At 45.1% G+C, this 15,177-nt stretch overlaps 1 protein-coding gene across 7 annotated transcripts in view; it reads left to right on the top strand.

Annotated features, from left to right (window-relative positions):
- Positions 1 to 15,177, top strand: part of ADD1 (adducin 1) — a 198,581-nt gene that overhangs the window by 172,482 nt on the left and 10,922 nt on the right. For all 7 annotated transcript variants that reach the window (XM_063135816.1, XM_063135815.1, XM_063135819.1 and 4 more), the window contains one exon: positions 2,673 to 2,759. In XM_063135816.1, coding sequence (XP_062991886.1) covers positions 2,673 to 2,759 — 87 coding nt within the window. The remainder of the gene's footprint in view (positions 1 to 2,672; positions 2,760 to 15,177) is intronic.

The raw sequence follows: 15,177 nt of genomic DNA, 5'->3' as shown, positions 1-15,177 counted from the left end.
AAAGATCTTGGAATTGTTGTAGATCACAAGCTGAATAGGAGCCAACAGTGCGATATGGCTGCAAGACAGGCAAATGCTATTTTGGGCTGCATTAATAGAAGTATAGCTTCCAAATCACGTGAGGTACTGGTTCCTCTCTATTCGGCCCTGGTTAGGCCTCATCTAGACTATTGTGTCTAGTTTTGGGCTCCACAATTCAAGAAGGACGCAGACAAGCTGGAGCGTGTTCAGAAGAGGGCAACCAGGATGATCAGAGGTCTAGAAACAAAGCCCTATGAAGAGAGACTGAAAGAACTGGGCATGTTTAGCCTGGAGAAGAGAAGATTGAGGGGAGACATGATAGCACTCTTCAAATACTTAAAAGGTTGTCACAAAGAGGAGGGCCAGGATCTCTTCTCGATCCTCCCAGAGTGCAGGACACGGAATAACGGGCTCAAGTTAAAGGAAGCCAGATTCCGGCTGGACATCAGGAAAAACTTCCTAACTGTTTAGAGCAGTGCGATGGTGGAATCAGTTACCTAGGGAGGTTGTGGGCTCTCCCACACTAGAGGCATTCAAGAGGCAGCTGGACAACCATCTGTCAGGGATGCTTTAGGGTGGATTCCTGCATTGAGCAGGGGGTTGGACTCGATGGCCTTGTAGGCCCCTTCCAACTCTGCTATTCTATGATTCTATGATTCTATGATCTTCAAAAAGGGCAAAAAGGAGGAACCTGGGAACTGCAGACCAGTCAGTCTGACATCCATCCCTTGGAAAATTCTGGAGTATATTATAAAGAAGTCAATCTGTAAGCACCTTGAAAACAATGCAGTGATTACTAGGAACAAATCCTGTCAGACTAATTTGATCTCATTTTTTGATCGGGTAACCTCCCTTGTGGACTGTGGGAATGCTGAGGTCGTCATATATCTTGACTTCAGCAAAGCTTTTGACAAAGTACCACATGATATTCTGATTAACAAACTAGCTAAAAGTGGGCTAGATGGAACAACTATTAGGTGAATTCACAGTTGGCTACAGAATCAGACTCAAAGAGTGCTTATCAATGGAACCTTCTCAAACTGGGGAGAGGCAACGAGTGGGGTACTGCAGGGCTCAGTCCTGGGCCTAGTGTTCTTCAATATTTTTATTAATGATTTGGACGAGGAGATGCAGGGAACACTTATCAAATTTGCAGATGACACAAAATTGAGTGGGATAGCTAATACCCTGGAAGACAGAAACAAACTTCAAAGTGATCTTGATAGGCTGGAGTGCTGGGCTGAAAACAACAGAATGAAATTTAATAGGGATAAATGCCAAGTTCTACATCTAGGAAATAGGAACCAAATGCTACAAGATAACTACAAGATGGGAGGTATTTAGCTCAGCAATACTACAAATGAGAAGGATCTTGGAATTGTTGTAGATCACAAGCTGAATATGAACCAACAGTGCAAGAAAGGCAAATGCTATTTTGGGCTGCATTAATAGAAGTATGGCTTCCAAATCGTGTGAGGTACTGGTTCCTCTCTATTCGGCCCTGGTTAGGCCTCATCTAGAGTATTGCGTCCAGTTCAAGAAAGACGCAGACAAACTGGAGCGTGTTCAGAGGAGGGCAACCAGGATGATCAGGGGTCTGGAAACAAAGCCCTATGAAGAGAGACTGAAACTACTGGGCATCTTTAGCCTGGAAAAGAGAAGATTGAGGGGAGACATGATAGCACTCTTCAAATATTTAAAAGGTTGCCACACAGAGGAGGGCCAGGATCTCTTCTTGATCATCCCAGAGTGCAGGACGTGGAATAACAGGCTGAAGTTACAGGAAGCCAGATTCCGGATGGACATCAGGAAAAACTTCCTGACTGTTAGAGAAGTACCGCAATGGAACCAGTTACCTAGGGAAGCTGTGGGCTCTCCACACGAGAGGCATTCAAGAGGCAGCTGGATAACCATCTGTCAGGGATGCTTTAGGGTGGATTCCTGCATTGTGGGGAGGGGGTGCGGTTGGACTCAATGGCCTTATATGCAACTTCCAACTCTACTATTCTATGATTCTGTGAATATGAATTAGGGCAAAAGCCATGCTGCTTAATGCTGGGAAAACACAGAGTATTGAACCACTTGCTTGGGCAATGAAGACTCATTCTTCACTCTCATTAACAATGAGGGCCCTCGATAACATCACATTGTCAAATGTAGTTGGTTACACAGCACTATTACATTGTCATATTCACTAAAGCCCTATTCAGGCATTCATTTGCAAGGTTCCCAATTGTGGGAACTTTGTAAGTACGTTCAGCTGAATACACTTACAAGCCCCTTTTCAGATTTATACGTGTAGGACTTAAGTGATCCTTATTTGCCTGGGATCACACAGTTAAGAAGCCTTTCACATTAATGGTGCCAAAGCAAAACATAGTTTATTGTGAATTTCGTCAGTCGATATTAGCCCAGCAAATTGAAACAGCATTCTGCCCTATCTAATTTAACACAGGACACCATAGTGAGAGGTCTCTGCTTTTGTTCAGTTGTGCTCATGGTTTTTTTTACTCACATTAGAAATTGTTCTCTAAGTAGAAGTATCTTTTAGTAAAAGCAAAGATAAATGATGAACTTTGGCTTTCTTTTCATATTGTATTTAATATGCAAAGTTTTATTTTCTTAACCTCTCTATATGGTACATTTTGTAGAAGACTTAGAAGATGCCAGCCAGCAAAGAGAAAGGAGCTCTCCTGTTGCTTGCATTTCACCCATTACTCCAGTCAAGCTAGAGGAAGGTATGTCCCTTGGAGTTAAAGGACCTTCTGTAACTATGGTTTGGTGCTTCAGTTAATAGATCCATTGGTGATAATGTCACTTATGTATTTTACTCTGTAGAGCTAAATGTACTAGTAGTTGTGTTCACAATAATAAAGAAATGTGTACTGAGAACACCTGGCTTGCCAACAGTACATCTGAAAAGGGTATTGGAGTTTTAGTCTATCACAATATGAATATGAGTCAGCAGTGTGACGTGGCTGCAAAAAAGAAAAATGCTATTTTAGGTTGCATCAATACAAGTATAGTTTCAAAATAATGGGAAGTAATAATTCCACTCTACTTTGCACTGGTCAGACCTCATCTCAAGCACTGTGTCCAGTTCTGGACACCACATTTTAAGAAGGATTCAAATAAAATGGAACAAATTCAGAAAAGGACCACAAAGGTGATCAGGGGAGTCGAAACTAAATCATATGAGGAAAGAGTAAAGGAACTGAATATGTTTAGTCATGAGAAAAGAAAATGGAAAGGGGATATGATAGTACCTAATCGTTGTCACACAGAAGAGGGCTGCAACCTGTTCTCTATCATCCAAGAGTGTAGGACACAAAATAACGGGCTTAAGTGGCAAGAAGGGAGATTTCACTTGAACATGAGGGAAAACCTTCTAATGGACAGAGCAATTAGAGAATGAAAACAACTGCCTTAGGAAAGTGGTGGATCTCTGTCATTGGAGGTATTCAAGCAGAGACCGGGCAGCCATCTCTCAGGAAGGCTTTCAACCAGATTCCTGCACTGAGCAGGGGGTTGGACTCGATGGCCTAAGTAGTCCCTTCCAGCATTGTGATTCTGTGAACACCAGAGTTGCCTTGATGGAACAGAAGGAAGTCCATCTTGTCAGGCATTCTGTTTCTAGCAACATGCCCACCTTTGGAAGTGAAGGCCATCTCCTGTTGTTTCTCCCTAGCACCAGATAATTGGCATACTTCCTGTGCATTCGGAGGGTCCATTTAACTCTCATGGCTAATAGATTATCTTCCATGAATGTGTTAACCCTTTTTAAAAGATGTAGCCAGCACCACAACTTAACCACTGTAGATAAATCATACATTGTGAGAAGTACTTTGTTTTGTCTGCCCTTACGTACCTTTCTCCTTACGTACCTGAGTTCTTAATAGACACTGTGTACAAATTTGTAAACCCCTATGCTGTTTTCCCTTTATTTTTCTAAACTAGAAAGCCCCAGTGCTTTAGCTTCTTCTTCTTCATGGTCTCTGTGCATAACACATATGGGTTCTGTGCCTGCTCGGAGCCTCAATTCGGAAAGATTCTAAAGCTGAGGAACATTTTGGCGGGAAACCCTCCCCCACCGTCTTACCATGCATGTCTCTGCAGGTTCCCGCCTTTCCCTTCAGTTCCTTTACAACCGCCATTGCTGGTGCCTCGCCAGGAAATCAATCTTGAAAAGAGTCGTTCTTTTTCATCTATTTAGCTGAGGATTTTTTCTTTGTGTTCTATTACTACATCTCTACCTTCGTCCTTCTTCTAAAAAAGAAAAAAGTCATCATTGATCTTTCAACTGATAGTTTTTTGGTATGGCCTTAAAGGCCCCTTTTTGCAAGTGTGTTTGCTGCGGCAGTAAACTGTCAGTTGCAGATGGACACTCTTTAGGTTCAATCTGCCTAGGTGAGTCGCATGTGGTGGAAATCTGTCCACATTGCTAATCTTTCTGTAAGCAAACCAGAAAAAATAGGTCTGACAGACTTAAGGCAGAATTTTGGAGGAAAGCTCTTCAGACAGTGAATCACCAGAAAACAGTAACTCAAAAAGCTAAGGTATCTACTTCTGAGTCTGTGACGATGGTGTCCTCACCAGCATCTTCACCTCCCAGGCTGTTGATTGTTATAGTCAGACCTGATCCTCCTACCCCAGGACGGTCTCTGTCTATTTCAATGGCTAAGAAGTTAGCTAAGAAAGAAAGAAAAATCAAAGAGTTTTGCGGAGGTGATCCCTAAAAAGAAGAAAAAGAGGATTCTGTCTTTGGGGCAGCCCTCTCAGGCTGCAACTTTAAGTATGCCTCCTCTGCCACCCCCACTGGAGAATTCTGTGTCAGTGGAACCTCCGCCAGTTGAGTTACTATCTACTACACTGGAGGGTGAAATTAGAGCTTCTTTCACCTCAAAGTCGGTCTACCTCCTCTCCTCAACAAAGTCCAGAGGCAGTTGGTAACGACCCTCGATGCAGAGCAGCTCGTGACACGAACTATCGAGAAACAGTCAACGACAACACTCAAGGTGGAGCTCGTGTCAATACAGGCCATTGACACCATACATTAGACTCCCCTCCACCTAGGCTATTGGCTCAAGACCCCTCACTACAAAGGGAATTTCGACCAGCTCCGATGGAGCTAATGCTCAAGAATATCAAGACTGTTCTTCTAGATATCTTTCTCCAAGTTGAGCTTATCAACACCACTCACCACTGCCGACCTATGGTGGATTCAATTGTCAATACACCACAATTTACTGAGGTCAATCCAGATCAACTAGAAGAGATTGAGAGCAGTGCTCTGACTGGTTCTACCCACCGTCCGGTCATTATTATCCAGATGACTGGAGGTTCCATTGAGACTAGGATCTGTATTACGAAAGAAGGCGATATCCTCCACCACCAGATGCCAGGTGTGATTGTCAATCTCTCTCTCAAGATGTACGGGACCCCCCAATATCTCATCCAGTTTGTCCTGTGTCAAAACCGACTGTTCCATACCGACAGGTCAAAGAATCCTGCCAACAGCAGAGGAATCAAGGACACATCAACCATCTTCCCTGACCTCAGCAGAGGATTACGAATCTGACTCCGCCTTCGATATCAACCCCTGACAAAGTGGTGGGCACTGAGGATTGTGTCTACACCTTGGAGGATATGGGCAGGTTTGCAGAACAGTTTCTGTGGATGGCACAGGCATTGGGAGTTGATGCCCAACAGCCAATAGAACGCTTGGAGGATCCAGTATTTGATGCGTTTTTTACTGAAACCTCCATTTCAGTAGCTATACCTTTTTTACCATCACTATTGCAGGCAGTGAAGCAGACATGGGCTGCCCCTTCATCCATGGCTCCCACATCCAAGTGGTTGAAGTCGATCCAGGCCAAGGAGGCTGAGTTCTTGTTCTTGCATCCCCAGCTGAACTCAATCATTGTGGAGTCCTCTCAAAGTCACCCTCAGAAAGTTTGTGCTTCCCCAGCCAATAAAGAAAGCAGATTCTAGACTTGCTTGGACAGCGGTTATACTAGTCTACTGCATTAGGGCTCCATGTTGCTAACTACCAAGCACTAATATCCCGCTACCAGCTTTTTTGGTGCGACAAGATAGGGTCCCTCTGTGATTATCTTTCAGGTGGGAGCCATCAGACTGATTGTGAAGCAAAGTCTATCATGGGCGCTATAGCCCTGAGAAAGCATTCTTGGCTCAGGTCAGCTGGATTGACATCAGAGGAATGTTCACACATTGAAGATCTGCCATTCAATGGCAACAGACTGTTTACTTCCAAAACTGATGAATAGATGGACTTGGTCCAAAATGCAAAGTCCACAGCCAGGAAGATGGGGTTCAGACAACAAGGACAACAACAGCAATCTTATAAACCTCATCATTGGTTCAGACAGCAACAACCCTTCCTTCATCGTCAAAGCTTTGATAGACTGTCTCACTACCAATTTGGACAGCAGCAGCAAAAGCCTCAACGATTTAGGCAGCAGCACAAATTGGAGGGATATTCCAAACATCATCTTTGACTCGGTTCTGACTCCAAGGCTGCAAAAGAGTCAGCCAACATTCGAGGACCATCTTACAGATTTCTTCCCAGCATAGGAAAGGATAACGTCAGATTCCTGGGTACTCACCATGTTACAAAATTGAGTTTGAGGCTCTCCCTCCTGTTGGGACTGTGAAGATTACAACTCCATCAGAAGTTTTGGTCCAGGAAGTTCAGTCCCTCTTGAGGAAAGGTGTCATCCAAAGAGTTCCTGCAACTGTCACTTGAAGAGGCTTTTTCTCAAGGTACTTCACAGTACCGAAAAGAGATGGAGGCTTCAGACTGATCTTGGACCTTTGAAACATAAACACCTTTATCAGCCCAGGAAGTTCAGAATGACCATGTTACAAATGATTCTCCCTCTTTTAAGGAAGGATATGTGACTTGCCTCAATCAACCTGAGAGACGCATATTTCCACATATTGAACATTTGCACCACCGTTTCTTCTGTTTTGCCATAGGCATGGATACTTACATTTGGGTTGGCCACTGCCCCCCATGTTTTTACAAAATGTATGCCAGTGGTATGTGGACATCTGAGTCTCTTAGGTGTCGAGCTATATCCTATATCCGACTGGCTGTTAGTGGTGAACACGACAGTGGATCTACACCACAATCTTATAACCACTCTCACTCTCCTTGATGAGCTTCGGCTCTGCGTCAATCGAGAAAAGTCTAATTTGCATCCTGTACAAAAGATCACTTTCATAGGGGCGTTTCTCGATGCCATAGAAGGAAAAGTATACTTGCCTTGGGACCGAGTAAATCTACTAGCACTCAAAGTAGTACAGCTAACAAGGAATCACCATTCTCCAGTGATTTTTGGGTTACATGGCGTTCACAGTCACTGTTGTGGACTACGCAAGGTTCCGGATGAGACCCCTCCAAGCTTGGTTCCTTCAGAACTACAGTGGGACCAAACACCACTTCCTCACGGTCCCAGACAGGTCTCTCCGAACCTGTTGAACGGCATGCCTTTCAGGCAGTCCTCCTCTTTGCCATGGATGCGTCAAGGGAAGGCTGGGGAGTGCACTGTTGACCACCACAAATCCAAAGTCGATGGTCATGCAACAACATCCATCACATCAATTAACTGCTGGCAGTTTGGAAGGTCTTAGTGTCGTTCAAAACTTACCTCCAGAACTGTCATGTCCAGATATTGACAGACAACACAGCTGTCCTCTGGCATATAAACCAGCAGGGTGGAACATGATTCCAAACCCTGGTCAGCCTGACCCTTTGCATATTCTGTTGGATCATCCCCAGAGGTATTCGGATCACCACCCTACCCATAGCTGCACACATTCCTTCTCTAGTGGCAGGGGACTCTGTTTTAAATGTTTCCTCCATTACCACTTCTAAATGAAGTAGTAGCAAACTCCATGTTGGAGTTTGGGACCAATGACATTCTAATCACGCCCTGGTGGCCGAGACAGGCCTGGTTTGCCCCACTACTACAGATGTTGAAAGGGGAGACATACCATTTACCGACATACCCATCCCTCATCACATGCAATCAGGGTCGAATTCATCACCTGGATTTCCACACCTTGAATCTCACAGCCTGGAGGATCCAAGGATGCTGTTGGTGAATTTCTCCCCAGTCTCGACAGAGTGTACCTATGTATCTATGGTGTCGACAGTGAGTGTGCCAGCAGGGGTGAGGTCGATGTTTAATCCCGGAGAGATTGCTCCTTTGGAAGGGCAGTGCTGTCTGCTGTTTTACAGGGACACCAACCCAAGTGGCTTAGCTTGGTAATCGCCCATATGTGTGATGCACAGAGACCATGAAGAATAAGAGCAGGTTGCTTACCTGTAACTTGTTCTTCGAGTGATCATCTGTGCAGTCACACAAACCCCCATTCACTGTCACCTCTACAGTGTCAATGTCAGTATGGTGTCATGCCAGAAGGGTGGTCCTGAGACTGGTATAGTAGTGGTTGCAAAGGAATTGAAAGGAAAGGTTGTGCGCTAAGGTGGTGGGGGAGGGATTCCCGCCAAAACGTTACTCAGCTTTAGAATCTTCCTGAACTGAGGCTCCGTGCAGGTGCAGAGCCCATATGTGTGACTGCACAGATGACCACTCGAAGAACCACAATTACAGGTAAGCAACTTTTTTGTCATAGTGAAAGTGCTTCGGTCATTTTGATTGTGATTTTCTGTACCTCTTTTGCTCTATGACACTCTCTTTTTGAGCTGTTGTGTCCAGAATTGTATATGGTATTCCATAAGAAACCATACCATAATTGCAGATATTTGCCATTTGATTTTTCAATTCCTTTCCTAATCATTCCCAACTTTGTGCCTTTTTTAAAACTGCTATAAACTCACTGGATTGAGTTTTCAATGAATTTCCTAGTATAACCCCAGGATGTCTTGAGAAATCACAGCCCATGCAGACCCTAACAATAAGGTTCCAAAAAATTCACTTGCCTCTTCTCCTATGGTGAAAATTACTCCTATCTCTGGGGGTTACTCCTTTCTCTCTTTCAACATTAATGTGCAAAAATCCCCCTAGTTCTTCATCGTGGTCTCTATGCATCACACATATGGGCTTTGCGCCTGCGCAGAGACCAGACCGGAATCTCCAATAGCTTAGGGAAACGCTTTTGGGCGGGAACCCCTCCCCCACGCTACCGCGCATGTCCATGGGGTTCCCGCCCTTCCCTCAGTTCTTCGTCGTCCGCCATTGTGCACAGACGTAGAAACCGTGTTCTCTCCAGCTTTGTAACGATACTTACCTCTTTTTGGCTTCGCTTTTTACTCTCTTTCGGCACTTCTCTTCTCTTTTTCTTGTCTTACCTAAAAAAAAAAATTATTATTTATTGTTGTTATTTCCTACCTTTTTTTCCAGCGATCGCTGATCGCTTTCGGCGCCTGAGGCGCACGGCCGTAAAGGCCCCTTTTAGGAAGTGCATCAAATGTGGCGCTAAATTGCCACCTAAGGACGGTCACTCGCTCTGTGTACTGTGTTTGGGCGAGGCGCATAAAGTTCAACAGTGCCACCATTGTATGGCGTTTACCAAACAAACGCGGAAAAATAGATCAGATAGACTGCGGTCTATACTCCGGGAAAAAGCTCTACGAGCGACTGAACCTACGCCTCAAAAGCGTAAGGAACAACCCTCCTCAAGGGCAATGGAAAAACCTCTTAGCCCTGAAGTCCAATCAGTTATTATTGGTGAGGAGTTGATGGCAGATAACAGGGCCATACCCCTGACGCCAGGCCGATCCCTAGCGGTCTCCGCAGCCAAGAAGATTTAAAAAAAGGCTCGGACCCCTAAATCAGCGGAACAGCTAAAGAAAAAGAAGAAAAAGAGGAAGGACGCTGAAAGACGCTCCACCTCGAGGGTCGATACCCTATCTTCGATACCCGCTGAGCCTACCAAGTCGGCGCCGACCTCGGTATCGACGCAATTGCCGTTACCAGCGAGGAGTTCGATGTCGGAGGGTGAAATTCGGGACTCCACATCAGTTGCTTCCATACCATCGGCTCAGGTACCGTGCACGGTTGAGCTAGAGGAGCCGACTGGGCTTGTTCCACACCGACGACGCCAATCTCCTGGCCCGGACTTTGATCGAGTATCTCAATACTCTGAATATCAACGGGATTACCCTTATGATTGGGAGTACTACCGGCCTCAGGACTATTATCCTTCGGAGCGCAGATGGTATGAACACTTTGCACAACCTCCCCCAGATTCAAGAGTTTTGCAAATTCCTCCAGATCCTCGATCCTATACACCTCGCAGCCGAGATAGTAGGACTGAGCGAACAGAACATCGATCGATACCGACTGCAACTGTCGTCGCCCCTTCACCTCAACATGAGCGGGCTTTGCAGCCAGTGCATCAGACGGTGCGGGCGGTGCAAGATTCTCCTGATGAGGACTACAGGTCTGATTCAGACTCTATAGTATCTATAGAATCTATGCCTTCACCTGACGATATTGTAAATAGTCATGAACCTGTCTCTGCATCAGAAGATGTGGGAAAATTCTCCGACCAGGTACTCCGAATGTCCAAGTCTTTAGGTCTCGACATTGATCAACCAACAGAGATTGATGATGACCCGATCTACGATGTGACTCGAACGGAATCTAGCTCGACCATAGCTACGGAGGACAGCACAGATCTCCTGGAAAAATCCTTGTGCAGCTCAGTCGACATCTAAAAGGTTGGAGTCAATGTACAAGGTTAAGGAAGCTAATGCTGAGTTTCTATTCCAGCAGCCAAAACCTAATTCCATAATTGTGGAATCTGCCCAGGGAAGATCTCAGAAGGTGCATTCAGCCCCTACCGACAGAGAAGGTAGAAAGTTAGACTACCTCGGCAGGAAGGTGTATGCTTCATCTTCTCTAGGAATACGAACCTCTGCGTACAAGGCAACCATGGCCAGGTACCAAATATTCGTCCTGGAAAAATTAAACTCCCTCTCTGACCATCTGCCCGAAGATAAAAGGGAGTTGGCGAGGATCTTCCATACCGAGGCAACAGCAATAGCCCATCTGCAGCTAAATTCAGCTAGGGTGACCATATGACCCGGATTTGCCCGGATATGTCCGGATTTTTGTTGTAAACCGGCAGATCCGGGAGGGGGAGGGGAAATCCAGGTTTTTTGCAAAGAGCAGCTCTAATGGGAATTAACAAAAATGCTTATAACTCCGTCATTTTTTAAGATAAAGACATGAAACTTGGTACCATGATAGGATTTAGGTAGAGCTTTAGCCACACCAAATTTGAAAGAGATCTGCTCATCCATTGATTTTTTAGGAATTTTTTAAAAATTGAGGTTTTAAAATTATTATTTTTAAAATCATCATTCTTAAAGATAAAGCGATGAAACTATGTACCATGATAGGATTTAGGTAGAGCTTTAGCCACACCAAATTTGAAAGAGATCCGCTCATCCATTGATTTTTTAGGAATTTTTTAAAAAATGACATTTTAAAATTATTATTTTTAAAACTGTCATTTTTAAAGATAAAGAGCTGAAACTTAGCTTTTAGGTAGAGCTTTAGCCATACCAAATTTGAAACAGATCTGGGGCCAGTAGCAAACCCTGTTAACAACAACAGCAGCTTGCAATGAGTGAAGATACAGTCAGAAAAAATATTTGAGGGAAGGGGAGAATGTAACACTTTTTATACTGTTGTTTTTATACTGTTTTTATGTTTTTTAAATTTTTGTATACTTTTAATGTTTACTATTTTTAATTGTTGTAAACCGCCCAGAGAGCTTTGGCTGTGGGGCAGTATATAAATGTAATAAAATAAATAAATAAATAAATAAATAAATAAATAAATAAAATAACACAAAGAGTATAGCAAAAGCTTCAAAGTACAGCAAAACCTACAAAAGTAGGAGTGAGTGAAGTTAATTTCAGATACATTGAATCTCTCACTTGTTCTTTATTTCAGTGATTTTAACATTAAGATGTTATGAAGAAGAGATTTGTCTTGAATGTGTGCTGTAAAATCAGACATGTGACCAAGGCTATGTTCGGGTGGGCACGCCCCCTTGGTGCTGGACACGCCCCCTTGGGGGCGACCATGTTGTCCTCCTTTTTGTTTTCCAAAATATGGTCACCCTAATTCAGCGAAACATCAAACGGACTCTCACTCTAAATCGATGATGGGGTCTATAGCCCTTCGACGTCATGCTTGGCTGAGATCAGCCAACTTGACAAACGAAACGAAGGTTAGAATAGAAAGTCTGCCCTTCGATGGAGAGGGGCTATTCAACAATAAAACCGACGAGTCCTTAGATTCGATATATAAGGCTCGCACAACCGCCAAAAAGATGGGTTTCTCACAACCCCAACCACAGTTTAAGCAAAGGCGCTGGACTAGACAACCGTACCAGCAGATACAACAGCGCCCTCAATTTGAGAAGCAACCTCCAAAACAACAACAACAGATGCAGAGAAAGAGACCTTACCAAGGTCGATACCAGCAAAGTAGACATCAGCCGGATTTCTCAAAGAGGCAGCGGCTTTGACTCCTCCGTACCAGGCCTACTACCCTTTACAGACCGTCTAGCACTCAAGTACCATCAATGGGAGTTCATAACATCCGACTCCTGGGTGCTCACTATCATCAAGACGGGATACGCCATCGAATTCGATGCCCTCCCTCCTTCTTCGGGGGTGAAAGTAACAGCACCATCCCCTCCTCTGCTGCTCGAGGTACAGACCTTGCTATCGAAGGGAGCCATCTCTTCTGTACCTGCAGAGGAACTCAACCAGGGATTTTTCTCCCGTTACTTCACGGTCCCGAAGAAAGATGGAGGTCTTCAACCGATCATGGACTTAAGACAACTGAACAAATACATCACCCCAAGGAAGTTTCGTATGACAACAGTCACTTCTATCCTCCAACTGTTGCATACAGGGGTCTGGTTTGCGGTAGTAGACCTGAAGGATGCGTATTTCCACATCTCCATCAGGAAGTCGCATCGAACTTACCTACGGTTCTCCATCGGCGTCGAGCAGTTCCAATTCAACGTCCTCCCTTTCGGCCTCGCGACGGCGCCGAGGGTCTTCACAAAAGTGATGGCTGTTGTGTGTGCCCACCTGCGAAAGAAGGAAATACATGTTTATCCATACATAGACGATTGGCTCCTGGTATCGGAGGACAGTCACACGCTCCAGGAAAATATAGCCATGACTCTCGAACTTTTAGAATCCCTTGGCCTATGGGTCAATCAGGAAAAATCTGTACTGACTCCTCAGAGAACGATAGACTTCATAGGAGTGACTCTGTCGTCTCCGGATGGAAGAGCCTACCTCCCGTCAGCAAGGGCAAAGACACTTCGAGACTTACTTCTCGATATCGAAACCCTAGCAAGACCCTCGGCATGGACAATCCAAAGATTGCTGGGTTTGATGGCGTCGACTACCGCTGTCATCAGATTCGCCAGACTGCCAATGAGGATCCTGCAAGGGTGGTTCTTAAAGACCTTCGACCTTCGACGCAATGCTCGCAAGACTTACCTTTCGATACCGAGACAAGTTCGAGCGTCGATGAAATGGTGGCTTTCGATGGAAAACCTCTTGGAAGGGATTCCCTTTCAGCAGAGAACACCATCGGTTACCATCACGACAGATGCTTCCCTCGATGGGTGGGGAGCTCACTGCAATTCGCTCACCGTTCAAGGTCGATGGCCCCCTCAACAGAGGGAGGAACATATCAACCACCTGGAACTCTTGGCAGTGGAAAATGCCTTAAAAGCGTTTGCCCAGATCATCGAGGGCAAAGATGTTCTGATCGCAACAGACAACACCACTGTTGTTTGTTACTTAAACAGGCAAGGGGGTACGAGATCATACCCCTTAACCCGCTCTGCACTCAGGATTTGGAACTGGTGCATAAAGAGACGGACTTACCTGACTGCAATCCACGTAGCGGGGAAGGAGAACATCGTAGCGGACTCCCTAAGCAGGTCCTTCCATGTCGACCACGAATGGGAGCTCGATACCGAAGTAAGAAACAACCTCTTTCGGTATTGGGGCGATCCGACTGTCGATGTCTTTGCCACTGCAGAAAACGCAGTCTGTACCAACTTCTGCAGCAGAGCAGGAAGCGGAAGGAACTCGCTAGGAGACGCCTTCGCAAGAACTTGGACAGGTGGACTACTCTACATCTTTCCACCGTTCCCACTCTTGACAAAAGTCGTGGCCAAGATAAGGACAGACAGCGCAAACTGTATCCTGATCGCGCCGTGGTGGCCTCGACAACCATGGTTTCCTCATGCTCTTCGACTGTCGAGAGGGGACTACATCGAGCTACCATCGATACCGAACCTTCTGTCTCGACACCAAGGCAGAGTTCGACACCCAGACCTCTCGACACTCAAGATGACAGCATGGAGAATAGTACCATAACCTCCGGTATCGAACAATTGACGGTACAGAGTATTCTGACTTCATCGAGAAAACCCTCGACAAGGAAGTCATATGCGGCTAAGTGGCAGAGGTTTTCTAGGTTTGCAGTACAAATGAATCACATCGCTGAAATTTGTCCCATTTCTGTGATTCTGGAATACTTACTCTTACTGTTCCGAGAAGGACTAGGACTTTCGTCCATCAGGGTCCATCTGGCTGCCGTCACTGCTTTTCATGAAGGTGTGGAAGGCTTCTCGCCTTTCACCCACCCTACATCTAAAGAATTTTTAAAGGGTTTAAAAAACACCATACCAACAACTAGAAACATCGTACCGTCGTGGAGTTTGTCGGTTGTGCTCCATGCACTGATGAGAAAACCTTTTGAGCCTATGGCTACAACGGACTTAAGACTCTTGACTCTCAAGACTGTGTTCCTGGTTGCCATAACTTCAGCAAGGCGTGCAGGTGAGCTTAGAGCTCTAAGGATAGATGCTCCTTATACAATTTTTCACAATGACAAGGTTGTGTTGCGTACAGACCCATCTTTTTTACCAAAGGTCGTGACACCCTTTCACTTGGCTCAGGACATTATTTTGCCAGCCTTCTTTCCAAACCCTACAACGCCTGCAGACACTGCTCTCCACATGCTGGACGTTAGAAGAGCTCTTTCTTTCTATAGAGCTAGAACTGAAGGATTTAGAAAATCCAAACAACTGTTCGTATGTTATGGTGAG

Source organism: Elgaria multicarinata, chromosome 10, assembly GCF_023053635.1.
Source record: "Elgaria multicarinata webbii isolate HBS135686 ecotype San Diego chromosome 10, rElgMul1.1.pri, whole genome shotgun sequence".
Taxonomy (NCBI): Eukaryota; Metazoa; Chordata; class Lepidosauria; order Squamata; family Anguidae; genus Elgaria; species Elgaria multicarinata.
Note: the sequence above shows the minus strand (reverse complement) of the source record. Positions and strands in the feature narration are given on the sequence as shown.